Raw genomic sequence first — 17,762 nt, forward strand, 5'->3', positions numbered from 1 at the left:
GTAAACAGTAATATTTTCTTTTTCTATTGATCCTACAAGTTTATAAATATTATCTTACTGCACCTGAGATTTAAAGAGCTCCGGCCTCAGCTTCACAAACAGCAATTTTCAAAGCACTGTGGTGTGCGCTATCTTCTGCTTTTATTAAAGTACTAAGACATTGAATTAAGTCTCGTATGATCCTTCATATGTTTACTACTAATAAATACAAAGACAATTCTTAAAGATAAAATTTCATAAATGTTTAGGAGGGTAATGTTTAGTACAAGTACTTAGCCAATTTCCTAAGTGAAAATCTACAAAAAGGCAATGTAAGTTTCTTTTTTGAAACAGAAAATTACCTTCCCATTCATCTTTGATATGGTCTCTGACATTCAGATTGATGGTAACATCCGCACGAACTCGGGTTGGCCAGTTCTCACCGATGCTGGGCTTGGCGACCTCGACCACAGTGAAGGCCACGATGGGCTGGGCCATCCGTGCCCAGCCGCCGAACACGACGCCGCCGTACTCGGACTGCCTGTAGCCAAAGAGTGCCCGACAGGTCAAACAAAAGTGAACCTGTCCCCAGCCCTGGGACAAGTAAAATTAGTAAGGAGGAGTTCATGTTTAGCTCCTAACTAAGCCCTGACATTAGTAACTCTTCTTTCTAAACTTAAAAAAACAAAACAAAAAAACCCCCAAAAAACAAAACCAAGTCCCAATATGTAAAGAATGAATTAAACAGTATGAATAGGCAAACATGGTCCAGTACAGAAAGGGCGATACAGAGGAGCAGCCCACAAACACCTAGGAAAAAAGGTCACTATATACATAAGAGCAGAGCCATTTTGTCAAGGATTAATCTACTATGATAATAGAATAATCTAGCATATTTAGTTTTATAGTCTTATCCTTTTCCCCTTTTCATCAACATAGTCTCCACTGTTTACATTTTATGTGTTACAGGTATTTCTATAAGCTATTTTAGAACAAGCCAGAATTTAAAAAATTAGAAACAAACTAACAAATGATTAATATTTATGCAAATGCTTGCTTTAGGGCCTAATATTTAAATCACTTAAAAGATGCTGCCATGGATTGGGGGCACAAGTAAGCTAGTTGTAATAATCAGAATCACTAACATTCAAATATCCATTATTTCTTCTTATTTTAGTCTAACTAGTCTTTAGATTTTACATTAAGTGATGTATGTGGGAAATCTATAAAAAAATTCTGTAGCAGCACTCCAAAACTGGAAAGTACTGCCAGAAATGACATGCTCACACAGATAAAGAAAAGCTACCTCCCATGTAAAGTGTACTATAGACTTCGTAATATCAAAGAGTAAAACAAATTAAAAACAAAAGTCCTGCATCCAGTGACTTGCTTAGTACAATTTCTAAAAGGCAGTAACTATCACCTCCTCCATTTCTTGCAATTTTACAACAGTATTAATTTATATACCATTCACGTAAACACACACATTTCAATGATTTTTAGCAAATTTGCAGAGTTGTGCATCCATTACCGCGATATAATTTGAGAACATTTCCATCCTATGTACAAAAGATCCCTCCCATCGGACTACAGTCAGTCCTGTTCCTACACCTAGGCAACCACTAATCTATTCTCCCCCACTCCCGCTTACACAATCTACCTGCAACATGAAGCCTTAAAGAGGACAAACTTCTGCCTGTATGGTGCTCACTGGTTTTAGCAGCCTGAAAACATGATCATTAGAACCACGCACTGAGTAAAAATGCCTCTCTTCTCCACCTTCAGCACACATGAACAGAAAGAAGCCTAGCCTCTTTTTAGATCTCATCATTTTTAAAAAATGTTTATTTACTTTGAGGGGTGGGGCAGAGAAAGCGGGCAGAGGATCCAAAGCAGACTCTATGCTGACAGCAGTGAGCCCAATGCAGGGCTTGAACTCACAAATTGTGGGATCAAGACCTGAACCACAGTTGGAAACTCCACCAACTGAGCCATCCAGGTGCTCCTAGAGCTCATCATTTTTAACAGCCTTCAATGATGGGCAATTAGGAATGAAAATCTAGAAAAATGTATTATCACAAGTTAGCTCTCAAAAACGACATTTCCCCCCCTTAACAGAAAATAATGTTAAGTTAAAAAAAAACTCCTTTATTAATAGACCATAAGAACTTAAAACATTTTTGGTTTATTTGACATTTAAGTAAAATATAAGTGAATTCTATTTGAATAAGTGAACTCCATTTGATAATCTGCTAGTTAATAAATCCCAGTTTGCAAAATGGCCAAAATTAGGTCTGGAATCTAAGCATGTAAACACAAGGTAACCGCACACTGAAAAGAAGCTTTCTGATCAAGTACTCCCCCGGGGTCCAAACAATGGGCAATAATTTCAGCAAAGCTGTGGGCAGGGATGATCAGCCAGTGAGTATACAAATCTCACAGTGCTAGCCTGCCTACTGACTCAACTGATTATTAAGTCAAAAATACTTTATGGTGTGTTTTACAGTCTCACCCAGAATAACTTTTCACATAATAATTAATTAAAAAATAGAACTGTGTAAGAAATGTGGAAGTGAAAAAAATAGACTATAATCACAGTGTCCATGTAGCTCTCTGTAATTAGTAAGGAGAGAAGCCTGGAAGATACCTGAATCAGTTCATATTCAAAAACTGTTAGGCTTTTCATGCAGAATGCAGTATATTTGTATGCGTATGCATGGTGTGACTATAATAAAAATTCATTTTACAGAATTAATTTTACTAGTTTATAGTCACTTCTGGTATATAACTTACCCTTGTCAATTTCATACTTAGAATGAAATAGTAAACGAAGGATGTAAAGTCATGTCTAAAAAGCAAAACTAACCTCCACAAATCTCATAATGCAGAACTGCTTACAATAACTAGAATGAAAGCCTTTTCTTAGCTAACGGAACTCCAGACATGAGCTAGTAGGTGGGGAGTTGAGTTTAAGCAGAAGACTTCATCAAAGAATGAGACCTACTCAACTGGCCCCCGAAATAAATCCTGATTTCATTCCTTCAAGGTCATCTACGGATGGAGGACCAAGGAAGACTTTCCAACGTTCCGTTCCATGCAATGCCCAGCATGCTCATCTCTTGCCAGGTCCCTGAAAGGCTGAGGCACTGGTGACAGTCACAAGAGCAGCTAGGGTGGCAAAAGACTCCTTTATCATAAGGACTTGAACCGTCCCGCCCGACTGCAGGCCTGCTGGTCAGCCCACACCCTCCTTCTTTACCCTGTTACTGATGTTCAACCCGTTCTCCTCTACATTTCTCCCTCCCCACCCCCAGGAATGAGGACCTCGCCTCCCGCATCTCATCTTCAGTCCCCCAGCCCCAACGATCCAGACACACAGTTCACATTTTAGCACTTCGGATACAGTCTAATCCAAATTACAGAACTTCTCAAAGAGTAATAAATATCTTATATTTTGGAGGGCATCTTCATGCCAGGTGTTCTATTTCTAAATCCTCTAAGGAGGTTTCTGACACAGGTACGCCACAGTTGGCACCTCTTCATGACAAGTGGAACCAATTTACTAACCATGGCTTCATTCTGCTGACACTGTCCTCGATGTCCTGCCTAATTTCGTAAGTTGATTCTAAGCGGAAGAGGTTAAAGTTCCTTAGAAGGTAATCATGAAGAGTCAAAAACTGCAAATTCAACTTGGGAAGAGCAAGACAACCTGAAAAAGAAAACAAAATCCACATCTGAATTATCCTCTTAATCAAACAATTGTACTTTGTATAAAGAAATGTACCACAAATTCGGTAAAGTCTAATTTAATGTTTAATATGCTAAAATACAGCATATTTGATAAGGTCCTATTTTTATTTTCACACAGAAATTGAACCAGGTTAAGAACTATCTATTAAGAACTAGGAAGAAAGAACAAATCTCATTAATATATAAAACCACTTATCAATAATTTATATACAAACAAGCTTCCAAAAAATATTTGAAGATACTTAAAACTCACATAGTCTCAAGTAGTTTAAAAATTCTTCCTTTACTACCTAATTTATATTTGGCAAAGCTCGAAGTAATTAATGACCATAAACTAACCCCAAGACAAATTTACCACAGACCCTAAATAGTATATTACAATGCATAAATCTATCTCCAGTGGTCATCACTGTGCTCTTAATCTTGTCTTTTGGCTAGACTTTAAAGAAAAGGTATTGGTTGTATGTTATTCTTGGAGTTACTTCTACTCTCTTACTGTATTAATAAACAATATTCTTTCTAGTATCTTCACTTACCACTATATATAATCTAAGTCAGTATCTTTCAGGTCAGAGGCTAAGAGAAAGCATCTCTATGGACAGCATAATTTTATTAGCAATGGCTACTAATATCATACACATAAAAAAAAAAACAACAGACATTATATACCTCTGAGGAAAGAATAGAGCCCTACCAAGAATCTTGCCAGAGAGAAAATCTTAAGCCTAACCATGCCCCTGCATTCAGGTACCAATCTGCAAAAAAAAAAATACAGAGTGGAGAGACATACTAGCTGTATACTGAGTAGTCACTAAAAAAAATCCAGACTGCGGAAGATATCAAACTCATGTTCTTCAAAAGAAAAGGAAGGGATATGAGATACTTGTAAAAAATGTTTAAAAAATATGCACGATGATGTGGACACACTACTTGGTGATAAAACTATGAAGAAAGATGGAGTCACTGCTATAGAAGTCAAAAAATGGTTACTTTCAAGTGGAGGAAGAAGCAGGAAGTAGGAAGGAGCCCGTGGGAGGGCTCTAGGCTGCTTAACGAGGTGGTTATTCTCTTATGACACTTAGTTAAGCTCTACATTTATTTTGTGTGACTTTCTAGATTCGTGTTTATTAAAAAAGGTCCAAAGAAGGGGCAAAAGATTTTACAAGAATTTTCTTTACAATTCTTACACTATATATTTTTTTATATCTGTCCCAATTTCACACTTACTTTCTCTCCCTGGGAGCTGGAAGCAGTCTGCATAATCATGCAGTATTAGCTCTGATCTTTGATTATTTATTAACATCAGATATTGAGCCCCCAACACCCAGTAGCATCCATGATCACGAAAGAACAATGGCATGATACAGTCAAGTCTCTGAAAACAGCTTAATTACACTGAAACTATCTGGCAACTAATATTGTTCTGAAATACTTCCTATGAAAGATGAAAAGATTTAAATCTTTTCCTTTAAGTTCACAGGAATGAAAGAAGAGCAATACTTTACATACTTAGCAAAATGTGTTTTAAATTCAGACCAGTGTCACTGAGTAGTACCAAAGGCACATGTATGACTAGGTGTATGTTTAAGAAAATATAAGCTTTTCACTGACAAAATGTTAAGTCGTATTTGCTTTTTAGGAACTGACTAGAAAAGAGATGGCATATACCCATGGTCATAAATGCTTTTAGCATGAACAAACAGGAAAAGTGAGAAAACAACGCACTGTAAGAACAAAACAAAACAAAACAAATGAAGACTGCCTTTTCTGAAACCTAGTACAATTTTGGTGCACTGGGTTTACTGAAGTTATGGCTTTAGGACAGGACTCTCAAGTATCCATTTTTCTTTTAAGTAAATGTACCACTGGTGAGGTCTTTAAAACAGCCAAGCTTCTCCTAATAATGTTGTTCAAAAAATTTCCTTAAATTTTCTTTTGAAATATGCCTTCAAAATATGTCATGATATACTTCAGCATACACTCAACTTCGGCAATTTCTCAACTTAGAGGATGAACAAAAGCATTCAGGAACAGATCTGCTGAAATCAGTAAAGAAACCAGGGAATGCTATTTTCAATCAGACTAAGGGTTATTAACTAATGACAATTTTTGGTGGTCATTAACTGGCTTGACAAGGAATTCAAAAGAACTTCTTAAAAAGGCTTTGAAAAATAAAACACTACCAAACAAAACCTATTACAGTGACATAATGAAAACTACACTCCTAAATTATTAGGTTCCTTAAAATAGTTTGATTGCTTATGGTCATATTTTATAAAAGATTATATATATAAGTGACATAACATACATACACAGGGGCACATCTGAGGGGACGCACATGCACATGTTAGGACATGGTTAAATTTAATAAAAATCCTTATTGCTAAGTATTCAAAATACTGAATAGTTTCCAGATTTAAGATAAACTTGAAGGTACCAGGATACTATTATTCTACTGTATGTAACAGACAGAAGTACTTTCAGTTACCTATGATCAATTCTAAATTAAATTACAGGGTACACCTGAATCCCATGCTTCTCTGGCTCACCTTCCCCAGAATAGTACTCAGTTGGGACAATATTTTCATCCCATATGATTTTCTCAGTTGGATACAAAGGCATCTGGTTCAACTGCTGAATCTGAGAAATTCGACGTTCGTGACGAGATACCTAAAAGAAACAGGTTCACGCAGAACGTCAGAAGCATCTTTTTTTAATCAAAATAATTTATGGAGAAATTCACCACAAGGTTTGAAATAAGAAGTTTAATGTCCTTCAACTACGGTAGCGCCGAGAGGGTTATTTTCCTTTTTCCATTTTCTCCTTAAATCAAAGATGAAAGAGGCACCTGTGATGATGAGCTTTGTGATCAGACAGATCCGAGTTAAACTCCCAGAACCTCTATGTACGAGCAACATAAAAACTGGGCACGATACTTCCACTTTCCTGATTTTAGCTTTCTTTCAGTAAAACAGATAAGATACCACTTACCTCTCAGGTTTCTGAGGAAAATGAAATAGAATACTGTCACATAGCATCAAGGTGCCTGGCACATACCAGCACTTAGTACTCACCAATGTAGGAAGAAACATGGGAGTCCTAAGTCTTCAATTATAGTGTTCATTCTTATACTAACTAAACAATCTGGAAAATTTTGTTCATTAATAACCTCATCCAGTCTTCTTTATAAAATGAGAGTTGGACTTGATAAACTCTACGTATATGTCCATTGTTAATATTATAGTCCTCTATTTCAAACACAGAAATAAGTTTGTTCCCTAATTAATATGTTAAAATAATTATATATCTGAAAAATGTGTCATGTTCTCTTCAGTAAAGATAGTCTTATTTTAGGAAAGATAGCGTGATATCATCTAATCAATATGCATTATTTCAACTTCTTCATCATTATTTAGATATTAATAGACTCCAAAGCCTGAGGAAATCCTTTAGGAGCGAGAGGAAATAAAAGATAATGCTGTGGCACTATAAAATTTTAAAACTGTTTTCTTTTTGGCATAAATACTTAAATTTTAAAAATGAAATCTTAGTTCAAAGACTATAAAAGGCATAGGATCAAGCCCTATATTTAAACCTGTTTTCCATTAGAAAGATTCCTAAAGAAATCCTCATTTCTTTGTATTATAAGGATTTATTATTAATCCCCAAACCTGACTTATGAGAAACGATTTTACGTTGTCAGAAAATAGGACAAGGAATTTTTAGAAAGCACTTAGACTCAGAAATAACAAAAAGAAGGCAAAAGATGGTGACCCGAGGCATTCACTTCACACAAGTAAATGTATCAATAAAAAAGTATTTTCCACACATGAATTAATTTAAAACTCCAGGAAATTTCTCTCCAAATAGCACTGAGGCGCCTGTCACGAGGCTTAGAACATCTGCTACAGCAGTTTCTGGTGACTGCGCCCTAAAGCAGCACACCTTCTTGTCTCCAGTAAGGAACAGGACCTGTATTTTATACCCTATATTAGAAGTAGTCGCTTGGAATATAAGTCACAAAACTGTGTACCCAGGAAGGGTCTATATAAGTAAAAACATATATGCACTCTTACACAGTGTATGTTTGTAAAGTTATAAATAACAAACTACTAACCACTCAACTACAGCAGAGGAGATCCTTTAGGATCCTTCTATAGCAGAAAGAAAACAAAAAATTAAAACAAGCAATTTTTTTTTTTTGGCCCATGACACTAGCAAAAACTGGGATGACTCCTAATACCCAACGCTGGTACGAGTTTGAGGAGACATACTCTAACACACTGTCGGTGGGAAATGCGCCTTTCAGAGGATCGTTTGGCTGCATCTGACCTTTTGAATAAGCTCACGGTTTAATCAAATAATCTCACTTCTAGGTGCCTCTCCTAAATGTCCACACATGGGCACTAAGAGGCATACGTGTGTGTGTGTGTGTGTGTGTGTGTGTGTGTGTGTGTGCCATGATCACATCATTATTTGTACGCGTGAACATTACAAACAACCTAAATATTCATGGTGTAGATATAATTACACATGCATTTTATGTATGATTTTACTAAAGCTAAAAATAAGGTATATTCTTTTTCTTCAAAATTTTCTATGAACCTAAAACTGTACTAAGAAACAGCAACAAAACCTTACAAAAGAAAGTATTAGTTTGAGAGATGAAGTCCATTACTTTCCAAAATACTCAAAAACCCCTTAGAATTCTTAAACTACTAAGTCAGTGATAACTTATTTTCTTTAAGCATTCCTGAGTTTCCTAGTGATAAAGGTATTCTTCAATATTCAAGGTACTATATTTTAAAAAGTTCTAAGACAAATAGACATATATGAATATATATGTATTACCTATGTGTGTGTATGTAACTGTGACCTCTAAAAGGCAGGAATGGCATCAGTTTTCTATGTATTCCCCAATGCCTGAATCCAGAACCTGACAAAGAAGCTGCTCATAAATGTTTGTAGGCAACGAATTCATGCCATAAAGCAGTTGTGAGAGGTTAAATCTTGAAAACAGAAATCTAACAGATGAGAAAAGAAATGTGACAAAACCAAATGATGACATAATTGTAAAATAGGTAGTAACGATCTATATAACCGTTAGCCCTGGAAAAAATGTGCACCAACCCATGTCTTTAAAAATGACTCAAAATGGTAGGGAAAATTCAAATAACATTAATATTTACCAGCAATTCTAGAAGAAATTCTTTATCAAAAGTTGTGTCTTCATTTTTAGGAAGAGTCGGTAATAAGCAGAGGTATGATGCCACCTGGTGGAGGGTATTTGAACTGCAGAATAAGGGATATTCAGATGAAGAGTATTTTATTAACTTGACCCTACTTCGCTTTTGAAACAATTTTACAGATGGCTTAAAACACTTTATGTGGCAAATATAATCCTATGACACAGTGGAAAACTAAAATACCAGCAATGAAAGTTAATCCCCTTCATGCAGGTTCTCAAAGTGTCTTCTGCAATCCCCCTGTGGTCTCTGAGACCCTTCTAGGAAGTATGCAAGAACAATACTATTTTATATGAATACTAAGACATTATTTGTGTTTCCCACTGTCTTTACATACACAGTGAAAAACAATGGTGGGTAATAAAACTGCCAACACAGGGGAAGACGGCAGCACCAACCAGGACTATGAGTAGCCATAGCATTGCTCAATGCCACATGCAGAGTAAAAAAATTAAGAATACAATTAATGAAGCAGCAAAATTAATTTATTAATTAAAATTAAATTATTAATTTTGACTCTTGAGTATCTGTTTTTATTCTGTGTGACAAAATGTGATGTACATATTTTGCATACAATTTTTACTTAAAAGAACTGACAAACTATGGTTATTCAGACCTGAAAAAATAACAAAAAATTTTCAAATCTGAACAAAATAAACCAGTAACTTTAAGGAAAACAACTGACAGTGTTTGTTACCAAAGATAAAATTTGAACTTCCAAGTGAAAAACCAGAATTCTGGAAAACTTGCATTCACCACCGTGAGCTGAACAGCTTTCCATTACTTACAGTTTCATCATGCTCCCCAAATTCCCTCACGTACTCTATCTAAGGCACTAGTAACCACAAATCTGGTTTTGATCTCTACGATTTTGCTTTCTGCAGAAGGTCAAATAAATGAAATCATATATTATGTAGCCTTTGGACACTGGTTGCTTTCATATAGCATGATGCAACTAAAATGCACCCACACTGCGTGTCTATAAGGGCCTCCTTGTTATTGCTGGGCACTGTTCCACCACATGCATCGAGCCCAGCGGGTTTATTCACTCACCAGCTGTGGGGTATCTGTTTTTAAAGGACAACTATAACTAAACCCACTATATACATTTCCACACAGATGTTTGTGCGAACATAAATTTACATTTCTCTTGGGTAGTAAGTACATGTCTAACTTTACAAGAAACTGTAAACATTTCCCCCCAGAGTTTGAATTCCTACCAGTCATGTTTGAGAATTCCAGTTAATCTACATCCTTGTCATAACTGCATGGTTTTTTAAACAATTCTAATAGACATGTAATGGTATTTCATTATGATTTAAATACACATTTTTTATTAAAAAAATTTTTTTTACATTAATTTACTTTTGAGAGACAGAGAGAGACAAAGTGTGAACTAGGGGAGGGACAGAGAGGGCGGGGGAGATACAGAATCCGAAGCAGGCTCTAGGCTCTGAGCTAGCAGTCAGCACAGAGCCCGATGCGAGGCTCGAACCCACCAACCGTGGAATCATGACCTGAACTGAAGCTGGACGCTCAGGAGGCTCAACCGACTGAGCCATCCAGGCACCCCTAAATATGCATTTCTTTAATGACTAATGATACTAAGCATCTTTCTATGACATTATTGAAATGCATCCTCTTTGGTGAAGTATCTGTTCAAATCTTTTTTTTTTTTTATGTTTATTTCTTTTTGAGAGACAGAGGCTGGAGAAGGAGCAGAGTGAGAGAGACATAGGATCTGAAGCAGGCTCTGCATTGACAGCAGACAGCCTGATACAGGGCTTGAATTCATCAACTGTGAGATCATGACCTGAGCTGAAGATGGGCACTTAACCAACTGAGCCACCCAGGCAGCCTGTATGTGTTCAAATCTTGAGCTAATTTTATACATATTTGAGAGAAAGAGCGTGCACGTGGGAGAAAGAGAGAATCCCAAGCAGTCTCCATGCCCAGCGAGAAGCCCAACCAGGGCTTGATCCCACAACCCCAGGATCATGACCGAGTTAAAATCAAGAGTTGGACACTCAACTGATTGAGCCACTGAGGCTCTCCTTGGGCTATTTTTAAACTGTTTTCTTATCACTGAGTTTTGACACAGTCCATCTAGTCCATCAGGTGTTTAGCCAAGATTTTCTCCCAGTTTGGGGTTGTATTTTCATCTCTTAACAATGTCTTTTCAAATAGTAGAAGTTTTAAATTTTGATTAAGTCCCATTTGTCAATTGTTTTCTTTATGGATTGTGCTTTGTCTGTGGAAATGTCTGTACAAACCATAATCACACAGATATCCTATATGTCCTAATAGTTCTGGTTTTGATAAACAGATCTATGACTCATTTTGAGTTAATCTGTGTATATGATGCAAAGTATGGGTCAAATTTCATACTTTGCAAATAGATGTCCAACCATTCTGCTACTATTGTTTTAAAGATTATCCTTTCTCCATTGAGTTGCTTTGGAATCTTAGTCAAAAATCAACTAACCATATATGTGTGGTCTATTTCTGAATTCTACTTTGTAAATAGCCAAGAAAAATAGAGAGATGCTCAATTTCCCCACTATAATCACAAAATGCATAGTAAAACAATGAGGGGTCTTTTATCTTTGGATTGGCAAAAATTAGGACTAATTTACTTGGTTGGTAAGGAAAGAAATAAATCCTCAAATGCTATTGGTATAACTGGTACAAGTTTTGAAGGAAATTAGGCAATATATAACAAATTTTAAATACATAACCCCTTTGAGTCAACCATTCTGCTGCTGTGAATCAGTGCTAAAAATCTTTACACAAAAATAAAAAGGATGCTGTTCATTACTAAATTTCAAGGCCAAAATTTAGAAATTAAAGATCTGTCAATAGGAGAGGGATTAAAAAATAGTATGGTAGACTTATTCAATGGAACTCTCTGCAGTTCATTAAGAGAATGAAATAGTTCTTTCTAAGTGTTATTCTAAGAGTTATTATTGGGACTGGGACACTTGGGTGGCTCAGTCAGTTAAGCTTCCAACTTTGGCTCAGGTCATGATCTCACAGTTCCTGAGTTCAAGCCCCACGTCAGGATCTGTACTGAAAGCTCAGAGCCTGGAGCCTGCTTTGGATTCTGTGTCTCCCACTCTCTTTCTCCCTCCTCCACTTGCACTCTGTATCTCTCTCTCAAAAATAAACATTAAAAAAAAAAGAGGTATTATTAAATCTAATGAAAATTGACAACCAAACCAATTTCCAAGTTAAAGCCAAGTTTGTTTCACTCTAGATAACCACAATGAACTAAACATAATTTCTCCCAAGTGTTAAGGACACTGGGGAGATAACAGTGTACTGTCTCTACCACTGACTTGCTGTTTGACCTGGGCAAATGACTTAATTCTGTGTCTCAGTGACCTTATACCTAAAATGGCATCTACTCCTCACATGAATGAATGTCTTGAGGATTATTTACACACTTTGTAGAGAACCTACCATGTAGTACAAATGTATTATTACCATTTTTAGGAAAGTATATCAGCTAAGTGCCAAAGAATATTACTAATTTCATAAATTTTAAACACACAAAAATGTTTCTCACTCACACATCACATAAAGAAAACTTTATAATCTAGGGAAAATGTTTAAGTTATAAAAAGTATAAATTTTGGGGTACCTGGATAGCTCAGTTTAGTGTCTGACTTGGACTCAGGTCATGAGTTCATGGTTCGTGAGTTCAAACCCCATGTCAGGCCCTGTGCTGACAGCACAAACTAAGCTTGCTTCAGACTCTGTGCTTCCCTCTCTTTGCCTTCCCATGCTCATGCTCTGTCTCTCAAAAATAAAAATAAAAAACATTAAAAAAATAAATAAATAAAAGAAATTGTGACCCCAAATAGATGATCAATAGTTATAAAGAAGTGACTAAAGGTACCAACTGCTAGAGAGAAGCGTTAGTTCTAGGTGTCAACAAAGTGAGGCAACAAGCTACCTTCCTTACAGTCGTGCAAAATGATGAAAAGCAAAGAGAAAATCAAAATTCAGTTTTCCTTCCATGCTGACTCACCTAAGAGGTCCAAAAAACTTGACCAAAGATTCCCGAGTATCTACTTCTGCCACATTTGAGAGCGCAAAATCATAGAGTTCAGGGAAATGTGCAAAGGCAGCTCTCTAGAAACAGGAAAAAAAGCAAAACCAAAAACAAAACTCAATAACTAATGTCTGCATATTAATATAATCAACTACAATTTATATACTATATAATAAAAATAACACTAAAAAATATTAATGCACTTCTCTTTCTTATATGCTTCTCACATGTGATCTCTGATTTAGTCAGAAGCATTCAGTACAATGGGGAAAAACCAGAATTATTCTAGCAGGAAAGCAAAAACAGAGTCAATGTTCATTTTTTTATTTCTATTTTGAACATACATGAAAACAGCCAATAAAGCTAGCTTCTCAGACAGGAAGGGAAGAAAAATAATACAAAACACTTGGAGAGATAGCCTGAAGGAGAGGCCTAAAGCACAGTGTGTTTGTGCTTTGTTTTATGTTGGAACTATGGAAAGAAAGGACCTCACAGGGTAACACCCCCAGCTGACACTAGGTAAGCGGCAAGAAAACAGAAATAGCAGCACTACAGTGACCAGGTAAGAGTGCATGTGATAACATCCCTAGTCTTTCTCAATGCCCATGTGGCACAGAGAAGATCTGGAAGTTTCCATGTGCCCCATGGTGGATGACATAAAAAGCTGCCAAGGTTATTGGTGAGCATGCCATAGGATTATTACAGGCCGTGGCAAAATAACTCTGTAACCCACAACTGAGAGTGAGCTGCTGAAGCTAGGAAATGAATGGGACTCAGCTCTCAGGAGGACTCTAGTGTCACCAAGAAAGGGGCAGCAAGGAGATGGCCAAGCTTCTCGGGAGTCATCATGCCTTCCCTGCGCCAAAGAGCAGACCACAAGCCGTGCCAGCTGTGTTACTTCAAGGGCAGAAGCAGAAGGACAAGAACACCAATGCTCTGAGAAAAGCAAGAAAAGACATGTAAGATGGGACACTGTGCAGGTCACTCTTCTTCCAAAACAATGAGGCTATCTCGGTGCCTCCACATATCAGGTGCCATTCAGGGAAGGAAGAGGGAGCAGAGCGTCCCTGGAGACAATTGGATTGACTATGAAAGACAATTTGAAGGGAAGTTTGACTCTTTTCCCAAAAAGACTCTAAAACAGAAAGAACTGAGTTTCTTCAAAGTGACAAAGAAAAGCTTCTTTCTGCCACCAGAAAGAAGAGCAAGAGGAGATCAAGAACAGAAAACAAAGGTACTCTGTTGACACAGCTGAGCTGTACCAGCAAATTTCAGTCTCATTATATGTGTTTATCTTTAAAATTTATAAAACGCTCACGCATACTTTGTTGACACATTGGAATGATACATTGGAATACTTTTTCATAAATAAAATTGGTAAGTATATGTACCAAATTGGCTCAGTATTAATAGAACATTGCTGACTGTCAAATATCAGTATCTTGATTCTTAAGATTGAAGACCATGAAGAAAGCCTTTTTTCCCCATGAATTCATTAGAATTAGTAATATTTTAGAAGTTTAAGATGAAAACACTATTAAATTAGTAATCTTTTCTACCTGTACTATACACGACACTACATTATTTATGAGCCAACTTGATGGAGTGAAAGCACAGGCTATACTGCATTTCAAGTCACCTGGAGAGAAGTGATTCTGTCATAGTGGATTGTGGTCATCTCATTCTCTGTCAGAGCGTTCCCAGTCTGGTCGTTAATCTCAAAACCAGTATAGAATTTAAGCATATCCAAAAGCTGAAAGGATACATTTGCATTAATGAACTGTGTGAACTTAAGAACTAGAAACCATGAACAAAAACTACTTGTTATAAAGATTGGGCAAGTCTATATACCTTCTCCGAGGTGCTGGAAAACTCTGGAACATAAAATTTGCAACAAACACTCAGAACATATCCAAACATATTTTAATTGTGTGAGAACAAAGTGTATTTCTTGTGAATAAAGTGTTAGAGTCTATTTCATATACACAAAGGAACTTAAATTTACAATCCCAGTACTGAACAGACATTAAGGATTTAATCAAAGGAAGCCAAACACTTTAATGGGAAAAAAACACAGTAAATCACTGCCAATTTATGGAACTAGACCACTAGAGGGAACTCCTGAGGTCCTTTACTTAGGCCACTTAAAACCGAATTTTCTGAATGAGGGTTTTGGAATTCATAATTGGAGATATTCTTCTCTGTGTGCTGCTTCTATTAGGGAAAAGCAGCAAGGTGAGGAAGGCTAAGATATTTATTCCTCTCATCAGTCTCCATGGCTGTTACACCTTTTCTCTGGCGTAGTCCTGCTGCTATGATGAAGGACTGCTTTCCCCTGTAGCAGTGGATCACAGACACAGTCTACTGGCCACAGTCACCCCCAATCTCCATCATTATTGGTTCTCATCTACGGCAGAACAGATACTAGAATTTTAATATGTTGTAATGTATGTGGCAAATCACTGGATAGAAATTTAGTAAGAGAATGAGAAAACATATAGATATAAAAGAATTCTTAAAAGAATATATAACCCCCCAAAAGCTTTATCTCCAACTATGATCTCATTGAAAGGCAAGCATTAGAAGTTTGGTAGAAGACTTTTTCCTAAAGAGGAGATGTGAAACATTAGTACTTCCTTCTACTCAAGGTAGCAAACGGAGTGTACCTGAGTGCTCTCAATGGTTTGGGTCACCACCGTCTTATCGGAAGAGAGCCATGATAGGAGGGCATAGTTTCCTTGAAATGAATGCTCATCATCTACTGTGTTCCACAGTAACCCAAGATACACAGATATGTGGGACTACACTGTCAACACCATCATTTAGTCCAATAATAAAATCACATATGATGAATCAAAGCTCTTAATTCATTTATTTTCTATATTAAGATTTGATTTTACTTTAAATCGACTAACTGGGAATTTACACTATTCAATTCAGTATTTAGTAAAATTTTCTTTACATCATCCACTGGTACTCTTAGTTGCATGGCAGAAAAGGGATCAATTTAGAAATGAATACAACATGTTCAGATACATCAATGCTCACCTGGGAAAAAAGATGGCCATCCTCTTCCCTATGAACCAGATTGGAAAGGTAACAGTGAACCAAAAGGTGGGAGTCATCCAGGATGGTATTAAACCAGCGCCTTGTGGGGAGCAGGGCCTAAAGAAAATAAACACTACGGCAGTAAGTCTGCGTGTCCTCTGCAGCTAGAGGCAATCTCTACAGATACTTCATTCAGAAGTGTCTGTCACATACAGAGCAGCCTCTAGTCTCCAAAAGACACTGCACACCAAGGGTCTGGTCCAGGTTGTAAACAGGCTCAGGGGCGATGTTTATAAATAAAATCTGGTCTTGGAAGACATTTCACAGACAGGTAAGCAGCAGTTTTCAAACGAAACCTTATACAAAATCCCAATATATATTGGACATAGGTTTAAAAATGGTGTTACTCTGAGAGAAAGGGACTGGGGACCCTACGTGGAGACTTCTTTTTCCATTTCCTCTTCCCACATCGTCCTGTGACAGTCAGCAAGATAATGCCGAGACACTGTGATGATCAGCGGGGAAACCGCTCATCTAATCAAATATCCTCAGTTTATAGGAGGCTATCGAGATGCTCAGAGGTTATAAACCAGGTGCTGGGATGAACAGCCGCTAGTCCCATACTCTAATCCTGATGTCAAAAAACTACCTTCTCTCTCCAGATAATAAATGAACACAAAGGATTTTCTTTCAATTTCCTGCAGTAAAGAGGGAAAGGAAAGGAAGTGAATTCAATCTGAATTACACCAACTCTGCATCTGAAGTCTCTGTCAACATCTTGCACCTAATATCATGAAATCTTCCTGAAGATCTTAATTTAAAAAACTGACAATAGCAGCTGTATCTCTTTTCATCAGCAATATTAGGCACATTTAGAAAAGTGAGATTATTAAAGAGATGCCCATAAATCCATGACTTTAGCCACTATTAAAAACTCCAGGATGGGGTATTAAATTATGATAGAAAATAAACTGCCACTGCTGGACCCACGTTTCATAACTATACTACATGGGTTTTTTCTATAAATAGCAGCCGTCTGACAGTTATTTGAAAACTTCCAAGAACCAACTGCATTTTACATTCCTCTCTCTGTTACACATAGAAACAGGTAAAAACTAAGGCTAGTTTGATATAATGAGGAAATATTTCATATGTTTCACAGTCATATGCTCAACCTTATTTCCCATGATAATGTAACAGGAACATCACTGCAGATTTCTTACCTCCAGATCAATCATAAGTTCAATGAATCTTTCACAGTAATGAACTTTGTCCATAGTGACAGGTTCTAGACATAACAGAGAAAAGATGTTAAAATTTTCTTTTTAAAGAAAGAAACTTAGGCCATTCTATGTACTCTGTCTTAACACTGGCAGGTATTTAGCTCCTGAAACTGTCATTTATCTCTTACCCATCAGAGCCAGACCATCACTCTGAGTAAGAACCTCACCCATATCTCAAAAAAAGGCAGGCCTTACCTTTATATTTAGCTCTGCAATTATAAGAAAATGAAAAACCTATCTTGGGTCAGAAACACATTTTAAAAAATCAGATTTGCAAAAACATTTTTAAAGTGCTTAAATCTACTAATGTCTGTAAGAATGAGAGTCACAAAAAAGGACCTGTATTAAATGACTAGATTTGAAGAAACCTGACGATATAAAAACTAAAAAGGGAGTTTA

General features: G+C 36.7%; 1 protein-coding gene across 1 annotated transcript in view; it reads right to left on the bottom strand.

The window, feature by feature from the left end:
• The window catches only part of AQR (aquarius intron-binding spliceosomal factor), a 91,837-nt gene that overhangs the window by 44,900 nt on the left and 29,175 nt on the right, over nucleotides 1-17,762 (bottom strand). Inside the window, exons 10-17 of the mRNA XM_029950686.1 lie at nucleotides 17,304-17,368; nucleotides 16,081-16,197; nucleotides 14,672-14,785; nucleotides 13,009-13,112; nucleotides 8,919-9,021; nucleotides 6,279-6,399; nucleotides 3,547-3,688; nucleotides 342-520 (exon numbers count right to left, since the gene is read on the bottom strand). Of these exons, the coding sequence (XP_029806546.1) occupies nucleotides 342-520; nucleotides 3,547-3,688; nucleotides 6,279-6,399; nucleotides 8,919-9,021; nucleotides 13,009-13,112; nucleotides 14,672-14,785; nucleotides 16,081-16,197; nucleotides 17,304-17,368 (945 nt within the window). The remainder of the gene's footprint in view (nucleotides 1-341; nucleotides 521-3,546; nucleotides 3,689-6,278; nucleotides 6,400-8,918; nucleotides 9,022-13,008; nucleotides 13,113-14,671; nucleotides 14,786-16,080; nucleotides 16,198-17,303; nucleotides 17,369-17,762) is intronic.

This window comes from Suricata suricatta, chromosome 9, assembly GCF_006229205.1.
Source record: "Suricata suricatta isolate VVHF042 chromosome 9, meerkat_22Aug2017_6uvM2_HiC, whole genome shotgun sequence".
In the NCBI taxonomy this organism is placed as follows: Eukaryota; Metazoa; Chordata; class Mammalia; order Carnivora; family Herpestidae; genus Suricata; species Suricata suricatta.